At 41.4% G+C, this 14,397-nt stretch overlaps 1 protein-coding gene across 1 annotated transcript; it reads left to right on the top strand.

Moving 5' to 3' along the window:
• Positions 1-9,927: 9,927 nt before the first annotated feature.
• Positions 9,928-10,730, top strand: LOC108161647. Its single transcript, XM_017295949.2, has 4 exons — positions 9,928-10,034; positions 10,095-10,203; positions 10,272-10,452; positions 10,523-10,730. Exons 1-4 carry the CDS (start codon positions 10,018-10,020, stop codon positions 10,687-10,689), a joined length of 474 nt encoding a protein of 157 aa, XP_017151438.1. The 5' UTR covers positions 9,928-10,017; the 3' UTR covers positions 10,690-10,730.
• The last annotated feature ends 3,667 nt before the right edge of the window (positions 10,731-14,397 follow it).

Genomic DNA, 14,397 nt, shown 5'->3' with positions numbered 1-14,397 from the left:
CGAACTTTTTATTTGGTTGGGGAAAAAGTCTGAAAAGAAAAGGAGAACAGAACCTCAGAATGGAGAATCATCCGAAACAAGTTTGTTATTTAGCTTTAGCACCTATCGCCCCTTCACTTTGGGGTATTTACGGTGGAAAAAAGCCGATAGGAAGTAGCATAAACGCCTTTTGAAGGCAAACACTTCAAAACAGAAATGCGCAGAGAAAAACTCGTTGTCCCTTTATGAGCAGTCCGATGCTGCTCGGCAGCTCAATGTTTGCTAATTGATTGCCATTAGATGGTTGATTCTATCCTCGCTTTAGGGACCCCCACTCGAATCGAACACATACCAAAGGCAAACAGTTCCCATCAAAATGGCGAGGAGCAGAGGTCAGAGAAACAAACAAACCACGAGAGCTACGACTCAATGGCATATAAAAAAGCGATTTTAGGGCTGCTGTCTTTGAGCTGGCTTTGACAAAAGGCCTCCATCCCTTGACCTCATCCATTCGTACCCATCCTTACCCCGTTTTCGCAGATGCCTTTCCACAGAATCTGCTCCTTGGGCCTATGCAAACATATTGAACTTCCGCTTGTGTGGACGGCTTGGACATTGCGTTTTGCACAGACTTTCGAACGGTGGATACTCGTAGTGGTGGAGCGGCGTGGAGTGGAGCGGTCGCCATTGTTTGCACTATTTACTGAGGGCAGGCGAAATATTTATTATGCCATCAAACAAAAGCCATGCCATCCACTCAATGAGCTTCTCTATTCTCGGGAAGAACCTTCACACAAAGGTCCTGGCTGCATCCCTTAAGCATAGTCTGATTCTTGCCATGAGTCCGTGAACTTTGCTGAGTAGAAAAGATGTTCGAATAGAATTAAATTGATCAATTCTGAAAATAAAAGTAGTCCTGTGTAAAGAAAATAATAAAATTAAAACTGTTCAATGTCTACTGTTGTACCACATGAACTAAACGTTTCAGTAGGGTATTGGAGCTTCACTTCCCATCAAATAAACATCGCCTTCGATCTGCACCGACCCAGCCTCAACTCGAGACAAGAGAATAAATACATTTCGAGTGGACTTTTCTTGGTCTAGTTCGTATTTCAAATAGACTGCTGCTGCTTTAATATCTTCAGTGGCTATGCCTGTGCTTTGGGCAAAAGATTAAAGGTTGACAAATATTTAAAATATTTCTTTATTGTTATTAAAAAAGAAAAAAAGTGTGTGTTCCTCTTCTCTTGCGCTGTTATTAACTGGGGTTTTTGTAATCCAGCATTATATGGGATGTTGGCCATTAGACGTAATTCAATATTCCATTCAAGAACGAAAGAGCCAGCGCACAATGGCTGGGGCAAGTTTGGAAGGCGGACAAAGGCCAACACGAGGCTGCCGATGGACGTCGGCCAGACAATTAGGGCTGCTCCAACATTTGCCAAAGGGATGCGAATTCCAGGCCCCTTATTTCGCTTTCGTTTTTGAGCGTAACTTGAACTCATTTTGGTCCTTTATTCGCCCCTGTGCCGACATAATGGCCACGTTATGGGATATTAACTTTTGACAAGCATATTTTGTAGACATTTTTTTTTTTTGCTGCCAAATCAGGCCACTAATAGGCTGGTTTTTTTGGATAATCAATCAATACAAGGAAATTTAATGACTTCTTCATGGTGTTCTAGAGTAAAATTTGCTTGCGCATTCAATAACAGAATGCCACTGGATCATCAATCCTTTCATCAAGTTCTGAAAATAAATAACAAGAATGTAGGACACATTTGTGGCTTTTTCAAAAATGGCAATCGTACATTCCCAAATCATACACAAGCAAACCGAAATGACAAACACTCGTAAGCCCCACAAATGCACAAAAACGCACAGTCTCTATACTCTTCCAGAGGGTATTGCAAATAAGGCTAGGAGTTTGTTACTAAATTCTCTTACTCAAGCCCCGACTGCGAATTCCATTTTCGAGTTAAACGATTTTCGACACATGGAAGATGCCAAGAATATCGGCTGAATATTAAACACAATAGAATAGTTGGATCCCAAAGTGTAGTTCCAGCCTCTAGCTGCAAAATCAAAGCCATTATTTCTAGTCCTCTTTTTGTGTCAATGTGAAAATTTTAATGCACAAATTGCATAAATTAAGCACCAAAGACACAAAAACAATCGGAGCGCGTATAATACAAATGAATTCGATTTGTGAAACAATAAAGCTCAATGACATGGCTAGGCCACTGCGGCCGCTGATGGCCAATTATGATACTGGTTTTGATCACGATGATGATGATGATGAGGATAGCGAGGATGTCAAACGAAATAACATCACGTATACGTATGCGCGACGCTGTGCAGTCAATGCAAACTACTCGTATTTATTTGCCTACTGCAAACGTGACAACTAATGCACCGAATTTTCATTCAGTTTCATTTTCATTCCCACATTCATTTGGAGCGTGGCAACGGAAGGAGGTGATTTCCACGCATAATACCTCACGTATCTCAATGCGGAAGTTGGCTTCCCACTTGCACCACGATAAACTTTGCCCCATAATCCCCATAGAGACAATGACTGTCTCGAAAGTTGCTTCCATGACATGTATGTAAGTGGCGAAATAGACTCGAGTATATTTATTTTATTGTACTCCAGAAACATAAACTCGGCAAACTGGTGATGAGAGTTGCCAAATTATTGTCATTAGTTTTCTGAATGAGCGAGGATGAGCTTTTTGGGTCAGAATGGCCCAAAGAGAAGTCTGTTTCCTGTTTCTTGTGGCCTTAGCCAGTTAATTAGATAATTTCCCAATGGCTTGGGACGGCCTGCTACGCCTGCTTCTCTAGTGGATTTTTCGGGGTAAAGTTTTCCCGTCTAATGTCAAACATCAACAACTGGCGATGGAGGTGATTTCTGTTTCTACTTTTATGGGGCTTTAATGAACATCTTTGGAACCCCACTTCTGGCTATTGGTAGGCTTAGTGGGGTTCGGAAATTGCGAAATTTAAAGAGGCAAAACTTAAGAAAGCAAAATCTGAGATCAATTCTGGCTTCACTGACTCGTACATCCGAAAGCTTTTCTCATTAACTTTCTGTTGGAAAAAATCACTAAACAAAAACGTCAGGTTTTTACTGTCAACACAATTTCCCGCTTATCCGCCAGAATGACATGCGAAAGGATGCACAGTGTCCTGTCATTTCATGGCTGTCTGAACTTGAAAGTGGTTCCGATTCGCTCTTTCTCTCCGTCTCTATCCCTTTATTTGTGGAATTCTACGCACAGTTTAATTTCAATTTGGAGTTATGAAAAGAGCAAGAGTGCGTTCAAATTGATTTGCACGCCTCCGTGGCCCCGAGCTGCAGGCTCAGGGCCGTTAATCACTTCGTTAATTAATTGGTAAATTGTGTTTGTAGCGTAAATTATGTCACCGTCGTGCGGCATCAACAACCAGCAGCAACAAAAAGAAAATAACAAAAACAGCAGGCTTTTATATGAGTGTGTTAATACGTAATGAAATAAAAGATTAAATGGGATTTGATGTGACTGATTTTACAAGGGGTTTTGTGGGTTTAAATGAGGGATTATCAAGATTCATTTTTATTTGCTACTCATTTTGCGAAAACCATTTACTTTGACTCAATTAATCCACTACAGTAGTAGGTACTTACATAATCAAGCCAATTGACGCTACATAGAACCGTTATAGAGTTATAGAGTGTATTGCTTTTCTTTATTTAGCTACTACTCGATTATTCAACTCAGATATTAAATATATGTTCTCTACAACATGTATGTTCTCTAAAGGATCCCAACGACAGGAACCGTTTCTGTGACAAGGGGAATTATGTCTTCAATCAGCCTGTCTACCCATTTGTCACGCACTCAAGGAGCCCAGCTATCAATTACCTTCGTTTTCAGGCATGTTTTTGTGCTATCCAGAAAGATTGGCAACAGAAAGATTTCCACTATCGTTTGCGAAGGGACCCGCCTGGATGGTTGGCAATCAATGCTTTACAAATATTTTTCTTACATGCCTCATACGTACGAGGAGGAGACAGACAACAAAGGCTCCCCTCAGCATATTGGTCAAACGGCAATTTTCCTCAATTAACTGCAATTATTAGGCAAAGCAATAGACTGATGGAGAGCGGAGATGGGTACCCAGAGAGTCTGCCTGTTTCACTTGACTGCACTTAATTAGTCATTGGCAAATGATGCTGCAATACTCAATAAATGATGAACTGATTGTACTGCGCTCAAGGACAGATCTCCAATTAAAAGTGTCGCCTATTCGCGCAATTAAATTTCAATTAAAGTGAATCTGTTTTTGGACAAAAGCCGCACCCACCACTCGCTTTTAGGAGTGGGAGATGGGCGTGGCTGGAGCAGAGGGAGTGGGCCACGGAAGCGTCACAATTACATAAGTAAACAGGCACTTTCAGTCTTCTAGCTCTCGGAACAATGTGTTACAATTTAGCATCGCCTTTGAGCTACGTCCTCGCAGGCTCGCATCCTCGTGCCACGCCCGTGGGCGTAATAAACACTTGACCCATAAAACTCACAAGTGTGTAAACCCCATTTCCCCTCTTCTGAGCTCTCCTCACGTGCTTCCCCGAGTGCAATGAAGTCCAAGTGAAGTGCGCACGTGTGTGTGGGAGTATTTGGACAAGAGGAATGGGAATGGGGGTTGGATGTTGGAGAAGGAGCTTGGACTATGCTAATATGGCCATTTGTTTTGGTCTGCTTCTGCAGACGACGATGATGGGAGTTGTCGGAGTAGTAGGATGGTCCTCTGTGACTAGCGATGAGGTTGGGAGCCCAGCTACTTGCTTTGTACTTTGTGCACCTCATTTTAAGCGTACGCTTAACTTTGCCATTTTGCAATTAAAATACTGAATCCAAACGAGTTTCTCGCCATTCCCGCTTCTGCAACCAATCTCGAACGGAACGTCGTGTAAAATGTTTTCTCATTTATTTTCAATTTCATTAAACTTTGTGCCTAGCCATTTGCCCGATGTCACCGTCACCGAGCAGGCACCGGCCAATGTGCAGTGGGCACCGTTGCAATTGCAAGCAGCAAAACAAAACTTATAATTGGTTTCAGTGCTTATTTATGCCGCATTTCTTTCAAAACGAATACCCTTTACCTTCAAAGAATGGACCAATCGGATATGTGCAGCGATTCGCAAACATGCAATATAAGCAGCTCAGCCAATTTTAGGTTGGATGTGAGTTTGCAGAGGTAGGGCTCCAGGGTACTCCTTGAAATAAAAACACCCCTCAAATAATAGCAAATCCTAGCAAGTGTATTCAGTATTCATCGTTGGCCCTACCCAACATTGTTTCATTCTCTCCGTCGACCCACTAAATGCAATTACAGCATAAATCTCTGTCATTAGACTTTGTTTGTTGGGCCGCAGCCTTCGGAGCTTACCTAACACCCCGTCCAGGTGTAGAGTTGAGGTCAACAGCGACTCTAGTAAGTCCTCCACCCGAGCCTTGTGGTAACTGCGGCATACGCAGCGTATGAGTTATGTTTACTTACGCCCTGTATAAAAGATGCACACAATGCACAATGTTTAATAAAAAAAAGTACCGACAATAATTTAAGAGCTAAGCGTAGTACAATGGCAAGCGGCTTGAGAGGACGGGAACAAAACCGCAAAGGATTTGCGCTTTTAAGAATTTCACGCACGATCCCTTCCTAAAACATGTCACTCGATGTTTTATTAACTCAACGCTGGCTCCGTCTCTGTCTGTCGGCCACTCGAAACATGGCAGGAAATCTCAGCTGTCAATACTTGCGGATATTAATCAGAGAAGCCCCACAGGCAGCTAGGAATAAGAGTATGCATAGCATTACGGGCATGGATGTGTATTAAACTCATGGGAGGCATATTAAAAAGGGAAAGATGTGTCCCAGTCCTAGCAGAATCCACACACACTCGCGCACAGAGAGAACACATCAGTCCCATCACGACCAGACGACAATGGAAGAAGAATGCTTTATTGACAGGTGTCGATTAAGAATTTAGCATTTTTTTTTTTTTTTTGTCTTGCGCAGTACATATAAAAAATTTATTACACGCACGAAAACACCCAAACGTGTCACATTTGCCCCAGCAGGCAGCAGGGACCCCTCCGATTGGCACTTGGAAGTGCGCTTATGTCGTGACATGTAAAATAAATCAACCATAGCGTACCCCGCATTTCAGACACAGCTGAAAATCGAAAGAATCGCTGAAAAGTTCTTGCGGTTTTGTCGCCTGGAGAGAAAAGCAGCTGGAGTCCGCATACTCGTGTTTGGTAATAGATGAGTCCTTGGTGACGCTTAAATATATCAGCGATTGAACTTTCATTGGAGGTCCTTTTTAGTATGAACCAGATAGTATTACACCACAACAGGTATTCATAGCGATATTTTTTTTCATTTGAAAGGATTTCATTTAAGAGAAATTTTATTTATATACAAATAAATCTTTAAGAACAAACAATAGTGCAGAGGAATATCAATGCACTCAATAGCCAAAAAATATCCCTGCTGTTCCTCAAAAATGGAGTCCCTTCCACCTCTTCATATTATTCGCGAAAAATGGAAAGCACCTAAGTTCAGATAATACTTAGTGTATCACTCTGCAAAAAATAAAACAATGATATTTTAATAGAGTTGTTGGAACTGCAGCATAAGGCTGTGGGTGTGGTTACAAGCTTTGGTTGCTTTAGTTTAATTTCGTTATTTAGTTGGGATGATTTTCTTGCTTACTTGTTTTTTGTATAGTCCTTGGCTGTGCCAAGAAATAAGTGCAAGCATGTAATGTTGGTATACTCAAACATTTTGCATACTTACCTTAGTTTAATCCAAAATGTAACTACATTTCTGTACTTTGTGTAACTTCATAAAAATGAAAATTTACAGCGTATATCCTTTATGCTCATATGCTTACCAGCAGCAACAAACACAACAATCATTTCTGAAGCAACAAGGAACTGCGATAAACGTGGCTCTGCTCGTTTCCCTTTTCTCTTCATTGCATCAACTTTTGTGGCTTCTGTTCCTGGGATGGGGATGCTGATGGGATGCTGGCTGGCACTCGTAACATCTCATAGGGGCAGGGCCTGGTGCTGGGGCTGGGGCTGAGCCATGCTACCCAGTGCAAACTTTGTTGCATCACAATGCCAAGAGCGGCAGAAGGGTTGAAGTTGAAGCTGAATGCTGATTAGGTGTTGAGCGATTACGTGAAATGTTTACGCATTTGCTGAAATGGGCTAAGCGAGGTGCCGGCGAAACTGTCTAAGAAGCTTGTGTACGTTCCCTTCTAGGAGTATGAAAATCATCCATCCCAACAATTCTCGATTAGATACGAAATGTGGAAAATTATTTCAACAATTGAATAGTAGTCAATAAAGGGAATTTCGATATGAAAGATTGTCCCAACGAAAAGAAAATAAAGTACATAAGTTAATAATATTCATAATATTTTACTTGATAAAGATTATCTGAAATATAATGCAGAAAGTTTCTACATATTTCACGTTCCCCTTGAACTTAGTTCGGGTGTGATTTTTATTAAAATTTAATTAAAGTATTTCTCAGTAGTTCGGCAAACGAAAACGAAGCGAAGAAGTGCAGAATCAAAGAGATTTATTTACCAAGCGTAAATTTATTTTCATTTCCCCCACTTAATGACTTTATGCTGGCGGAGGCGCCATTTTCCATCCTGACTCAGGCAACGGAGAAGACATAACATATGTCGCCTCCCCCTCCCGAGCACTTCTCAAGGTCTCCTCTCACGTTTGCTATTCAATCTGCTGCATACAGCAACAAAAGCTCCTTGGGGCTGTCTCTTAAATAAAGGTGCCAAGACTTCACTTTCTCCCAACAAAAAACAACGAAAAACTGGAAGAAAGCTCCACATAGTCGTACAACTGGAGGGTATAAACAGGGACACGAAAGGAGCAGGCAGGCAACTTCTTGACTTGCTCCGTTTCAGGAGCAGGAGCAGCAACAACAAGTTGTATAATTTCCCCTTCTTTACATTACAATTTTGTTCAAGTTTCGTTAAATGCATTTTCTCGCTACCCTTTTACATCCTCCATCCGCCTTTCTTCCTGCCTGCAAACGAAACAGAACCAACAAGTTCGTATAAATATCTTTAGCCCCCGACGCGAGGCACGTATGAGGCGAAAGATACTTAAGAAGCATGTAATGCGACTACTGTACTACCCAAAGCCCTCATTCGCGCACATTCGTACTATGGCCCCTAGCCCTAGCCATCTCCATCATTCTCTCGAGCGCCCCACTCTGGCTCTGGCAAATGCAACTTTCACCTCGCATTGTCTGCTGCGTGCTGTGTAATTATTTTCCCTCCCACTCGACTGCCACTGCCACTACACAAAATTGCAGAAGAAACATTTTTGGCTGCTCGCTTCTTCGATTTGTGCGCGAGTGTTGCCTATCGCATTGGGTTTATTCCTAATTAATTTGCCTAGAGTCGGAAATAAAATAAACATGAAATGAACTTCAGTGTGTTTCGGATTCCGAGAATAATTCACTTTCGAGCATCTCAGAGCTTTGTTGTGAGGGCTGTGAGAAAATAATAAGGAAAAAAAGACGCAAATGATATTGGAGTAGCATAATCCTTTTAAGTTCTGCATTGCCTTTTTTATTGTGGGTGCACGAAAATTATAAATCTTGATGAATTTGAGCACAGAATCGATAACATATATCGCGGTAACTTTTTGTTAAGTATATGAGATTATTATTTTCTGCTTTTTCGGACCTAGGATTCCAGTATGTAAATATTGTAAATTAAAAATGAACGCTTTACCTTATGTTATCATATAATAATCGGCTTCATTGATTTTATTTCAGAAATTGTAATTGCGGTTGATTTCTTGCTGTAATTCCTCTGCAATCTTGGCCAATCTAAGCTCACTTTACCACGTCTTACCAACGCCAAAGACCCTTTTTCGAGTGCCACAAAATTTCTGTAAAGTATAGAAACGAGAATCGAGAGATGGCCGGCACAATTCAACTCGTCAGCCCTTGTTGTTCGCTTTCAGCTTTATTCTCCCACATGCTTCAGGTGGCAATGAATTTTTGGTGCGTGTCTTGATTGTAAATTGGAGCATAAAAATTGTTTTACAAACTCGCTCGACCTCCGCTGCGCTCGTCTCGTCTCGTCTCGGCTTTCCTCTGCCCAGTTGCCATACAAATGCAGCCACGCATATGCTCATACATCATACATACATATATATTGTGTGTTAAAAATGCATTTATATTGTTTTATATATAAGAAATATATATATATACATCAATGTACATATGTACATATATATGGACTTGTGTATTTGCTTGTTTGTTTTGGGATGTATCCATGAACATTTATTTGTAGCAACTGAAAAATAAATGACGATTGCGGCTGCATTTGCGTCGCCGTCTCCTTCTCCGTCGCGTCGTCCCTCTGCCATTTCTTGCATAATGACATTGACATGCCGCAAGCGGCTGGCACACTTTTAGGCGACACTATTTAAAGTCCTTTAAATTGCATGTCATTAGTGGAAAGTGAGTAACTACTTGGAGGCAACCCGTCGAGAGTGACAGTCCTTCTTGAGCCGCATCATCTTCGGTGAAAGGTTGTTCTTCTGGCTGGCTGTGTGGTCTTTGAGGTTTTGTCGGGCATCTCTGTTTTAATGAGGACCGCGGAGTGATATTCAACGCATTTTAATAATTGATTATTCTTTGAAAGAAAATGGCTTGATTTCGGCTGGAAGGATTGCGGTCAAGGTCTGCGGGTATAACTTATTGTTCACCGAAGGGACTTATAGAAGCTGACCTATGTATGTATAATATATAGTATGCAAATGTTGCATATTAACATTGCCTGTTTCATGCCACAAACTTGAGTAGCGTTACGATTCTAGGCAAATTATACAATTTATTTCCGCAAATGCTTCAACAAAGTGTGACTAACTCGATTTGTGGTACTTGATATTCGTTTTCGCTGTAGAGAGGAGTATTCAAAGCGCTTTTACCATGCTGAAGATTCTTTGGTAAGTCACAAAATGTAAAACCTCAACCAGCCATTTATTCGATGACAATTCTCGCTCAAGTGCACTCTTGGTGGTTGGCCGAACTCTAAGCAAGGAGCATAGGCTATCCTTTGACGGTCAGTGTCCGAAATTTATGCCCCTACCCAATGAGCTTTCCAAAGAGACGGCGGTAAGTTAAATTAAATATATTTAATACAAAAAAAATCGTTACCTTTATCAGTCTTCATTCGCACAAAGTTCACTGGAAGTTGGTTTCTGTACGCAGTTCACCCAAACTATCTCCAAGAAAAGTGCGTAAAACGTACTTTTCAGGGCTATAGCTTTTGGTCGCAGTTTGGCATAACAGATAATGATAATTTCATAGTGCAATATTATTGCTATCAGGATAAAAATCGGTCCAACAAACTTCAGCATATGAGTAAGTACTATCCCATCCAACGTTTTGGGTTTGGGTTTCGTAAAATATTCAACATTGATAAATATTCCAGGATCAATCAGCATTTTTGTCAAGGAACGTGAGCCCACGGCGGAAACCATAGCATCAATTTCGAATGCACTGAAGCGGAATTTTAAGTTCCCGCTGAGACTACTCAACTACACCGATAATTCTTTTTGTACAGAATTCCAGTATATAGACGCACAATACAGAGTTTGAACCTTGGAGGGCTGTGAAAAAATAAACCTTAAGTAAACCTAGTTATACCTTTATTTCTGGAAGCATTGTTGATCAACTTTGAACTCTCGCAGCTCTCGAAACTAAAGGAAAGTTAAATTTACTTATCAGTGAACAAAGGCCAACATTTGGAATCAAAGTCACTAAGCGAATCTTTACGCTTATTTACATTCATTCCAATGGAGGACAAAACAGGGAATGAATTCGAGTCAAATTTGATTCGCTCTCCGAACATAATTCATGCTTGAGGCAATTTGAATGTCCAAATAAGCACAAATGCCACAAGTTTTCTCCAGCCCCACTCCAACCTCCTCTGACTTTTATTGACTGACTTGGCTCGGACTCGGGCTGGGCTTGGTCCGTGGTCTGGGGGTCTGGGGTCGGGTTTGCTGATTTTGATTATAAATTAAATAAGTGCCATGACAGCGGCAAGCAATGAGCCCACAAGGGGGGGGGGGGGGGGGGGGGGGGGGGGGGAATAATTTGTCCAGCCTGTTTTGAAGGTTGTCTGCCGGGATCTGTGTTCCCCTCTAACCAGCGGCGACTTTTCTGTTTTCGATTCCAGTTCTACGTTCTGTTTGAGTTGCGGGTTGACTGGAGAAATCAATAAATTATTGAACTTGGCCCACCGGGCCCACTCGAGCAGGTATTAATTTAATCTTGAATCTGCAAACGACTCACTCTGCCCTGGCCGTCGTGGCGTATGCGTAATCGAGATATAATCAATGCATTGAACTCTCGAACAGAAAAAACTGTGCATAGATATGCCAATGATATGGCTTCTGCTCGAGTATTTTCCCGGGCATTTTCTCCCACTTCTCTCTGTTGTGCTCTTTGCAACGTACTTTTCTCCTTTTCATTTTGTTTTTGGATGTCTGAGACGTGTCTTCGGTATTGGGTTCACTCTTGCCTTGATTTAAATTTCTAAGAAGGTCTGACGAAACTGCACTATGGGAAACTCAGTGACGAAGCAAAAAAGTACTCGTACTATCGATTAGAAGTAGAAGGTGAACATTTTAAAGATGATCTGATTTTCATTATTACTTAAATGGATACAAAATAAATTCACATATCCCGAGATGATTTAATAATCCTTTGACCTTGAAAATTACACAAATTTTGGTTAATGTAATGAATCTTGAATCCACTTAGTGTAACATATATAATAATATAATTATAATTTTTATTCCGATCAAAACTTGTAGTTATTCTATTTTATGTACATATATATTTAGTGTGGCTTAATCGATCTTACAAAGCACTGATTGTCTCTGAGCGCTGCATAACTAATTTCCCATCACGTTTAACAATTCAAATTCTGTAGAAATGTCACCTTTTTTCTTTGGCATAGCTTTTTCAGTTATTTTAGGTACATTGAAACCCTATCAACTATCGATTCTCCTTCCTGTCCTATTACGAATTACTGCGATTACTCGTACTAAATAGAGATTCCCCATTTATTTGCTACACTTCCCACTCTCCACATCTTATCCATGTTATCCACTGTCCTTCGATTGTGCTCCACATTTTTCTGGTTCCATTGAAAGTGCTTGGTGCTGGGCACGTTTTACTATCCCTGGGATATTTGGAGCAACCATGTCTAGCCTGGCTTATAGCAGTTCAATGCTTTTAGTTTGATATGGGTTTAATTTGCCTGCTGCATTTCCAGAGATTGGTTACCCTTAAGATTGAGCCCCCGTCCCATTCCCATTCCCCATAGAACTACAGCGTGGCCATGACACCCAGTCAGGTTCGGCCATACTGATGGCCATCCCCTGTCGTGTCCACTGTCTTCTGTCCTGTGGGGTGACGCTGCGCATTGGCCGGTTGGCACACCTCGGCACACGCTTATTAGTTGCCCAACCAGGCTTTGCGTATTAGTGTCAGCTCCAATGCTGTGGCATTTATGTTGCGGCCAGCCAGGGACCATAACTGAAGGTGGAATCCGCTTTGCCCTGCCATCAGCCACCAGGCACCAGCTCCGCCACCAGCTCCGCCAATTCCCCTGTCAGTCGCAGGATGTACTGAAGGTTCCGGCTTGCTCGGACCCTACCTCTCGTAAATGTTAAATGATGCATATTTCATGAGACTTACATGCTTTGGTTGGATTGCGTTGCGTGGGGGAGTGTGCTGTGCTGGTGGTAAAAATTGCAACGGACAAAATCACTCAAGGAAAACACACACAACAACAATTGAAAATGTCCTTTAAGAGATTGATGTTGAAATGTTAAATTGATTTTGATGGACTGTGCATGAGTCTGTCAGTTCGGAGTTCATTCTGTGGGTCTCTATTTCTGGGCTTTAATGCCTGGACAATACAACTCTTTATTTAAGGACCAGCCACTCGGAGCCCAGTGGAATACTTAATGAAACCAAAATCTCACCCCTTATACCCCTAGGGTATGGTAATACTTTCAGGGCGCGTTTATAAATATTGAAATAGATGTCAATAACATTTTCACACGCTGTGTGTCCTTCTTCCCCACCTTGCCACCAGCGAGACCATCCCCAGCCCGGGGCCAAATTGAGAGTTCAGATATTTCGGGTTTCGTGCGTGTCGCACCCAAAAATCTGTTAATAATGATGCCTGACATATGTAGGCAGCTGGCAGTAAGTCGAGGGCCAAACAAATGGAAGCCAGCGGAAAGCTGACGCATTTGTGCGTGTGAAATATGTTTTGTCAACTTATTAAATATGCTCAATTCTCTTGCTTTTGCGCCATTTTCAGGAATGCTCTTCCAGCTCTGTTCTGCCCTTTTTTCGGAATGGAATACGTGCTGTGGCATTTGAATGGAAAGAATAGCATAAACAAATGTCTTTCGGCCGGGTGGGGGTTTGTGGTGTAGCGTTTTGTGTGGTTGAATTGATGTTGATCGAATTAGAGGTGAGTGAGGTTGAGGGAGTGATTGAGTTAGCTTAGAATGGCGGCAGGCGTTGATTTTGGCTGGTGGAGGATCCCAATGGGTTTACTGCAAGAAGAAGAATTATGGCAGGTTGAATATTTCTGGAGAAGGTATTCATAAAAAGGTTTTTACAGGAGTTGACATCAGAGGATGAAAAATAAGGCAATGGTTCTTAATTTTATTGCATCCAATGATCAGACTAAGTAGGCTCACTATTGGAACAATACACAAATTCTTTTGAAAATAAAGTCTCCCTGTGTATGCCCGATTTCGCCGTCTTGCAATACTTTGCAATACGCCTCCACAAAGGACGAAAGTCTGTGGGTTCCGCCATTTAAAAAATAGGAGAAAACCAAAAACGCAGAATCATTGAGAATGACCCTATCTAGCAGACTTTTGAATCAGATCGGATCGTTAATATAGGAACAAATAAAATTTCAGTGGCTTCGCAACGCATTCTACGCGTTACCCATTCCCTCTCTTTTACTTACTCTTCGTCGTGCAGTGTGCGAGATTGGGAATGGTGGGAGAATGGAAAAAAACGAGACAGATGTAAATAAAAAGTCTAAAAAAAGGGAAACAGATATACTCTAATATCTAAAAATTTCCAAAAAGGTTCGACCGGTTTTAGTTAATTAAATAAGTTCACAAACATGTAAGATATTATTTAGAGATTGCTCATTCGTATATTGATCGCGATGGCCTGGCATGTGCCATTACAAAAGTTCTTAATGTTACGTTCTTGACTCGCGTCCGTATGCTGCTGTTTTCTGTTTTAATCAAGAAA

This window comes from Drosophila miranda, chromosome 4, assembly GCF_003369915.1.
Source record: "Drosophila miranda strain MSH22 chromosome 4, D.miranda_PacBio2.1, whole genome shotgun sequence".
NCBI lineage: Eukaryota > Metazoa > Arthropoda > Insecta > Diptera > Drosophilidae > Drosophila > Drosophila miranda.
This window is presented reverse-complemented; position numbering and strand designations above follow the sequence as displayed.

Coding starts and splice junctions, on each gene's coding strand:
- LOC108161647 (XM_017295949.2), top strand. Junction 10,204..10,271: donor AGCTTTCCAAAGAGACGGCG/GTAAGTTAAATT, acceptor ATTCGCACAAAG/TTCACTGGAAGTTGGTTTCT. Junction 10,453..10,522: donor CAACAAACTTCAGCATATGA/GTAAGTACTATC, acceptor TAAATATTCCAG/GATCAATCAGCATTTTTGTC.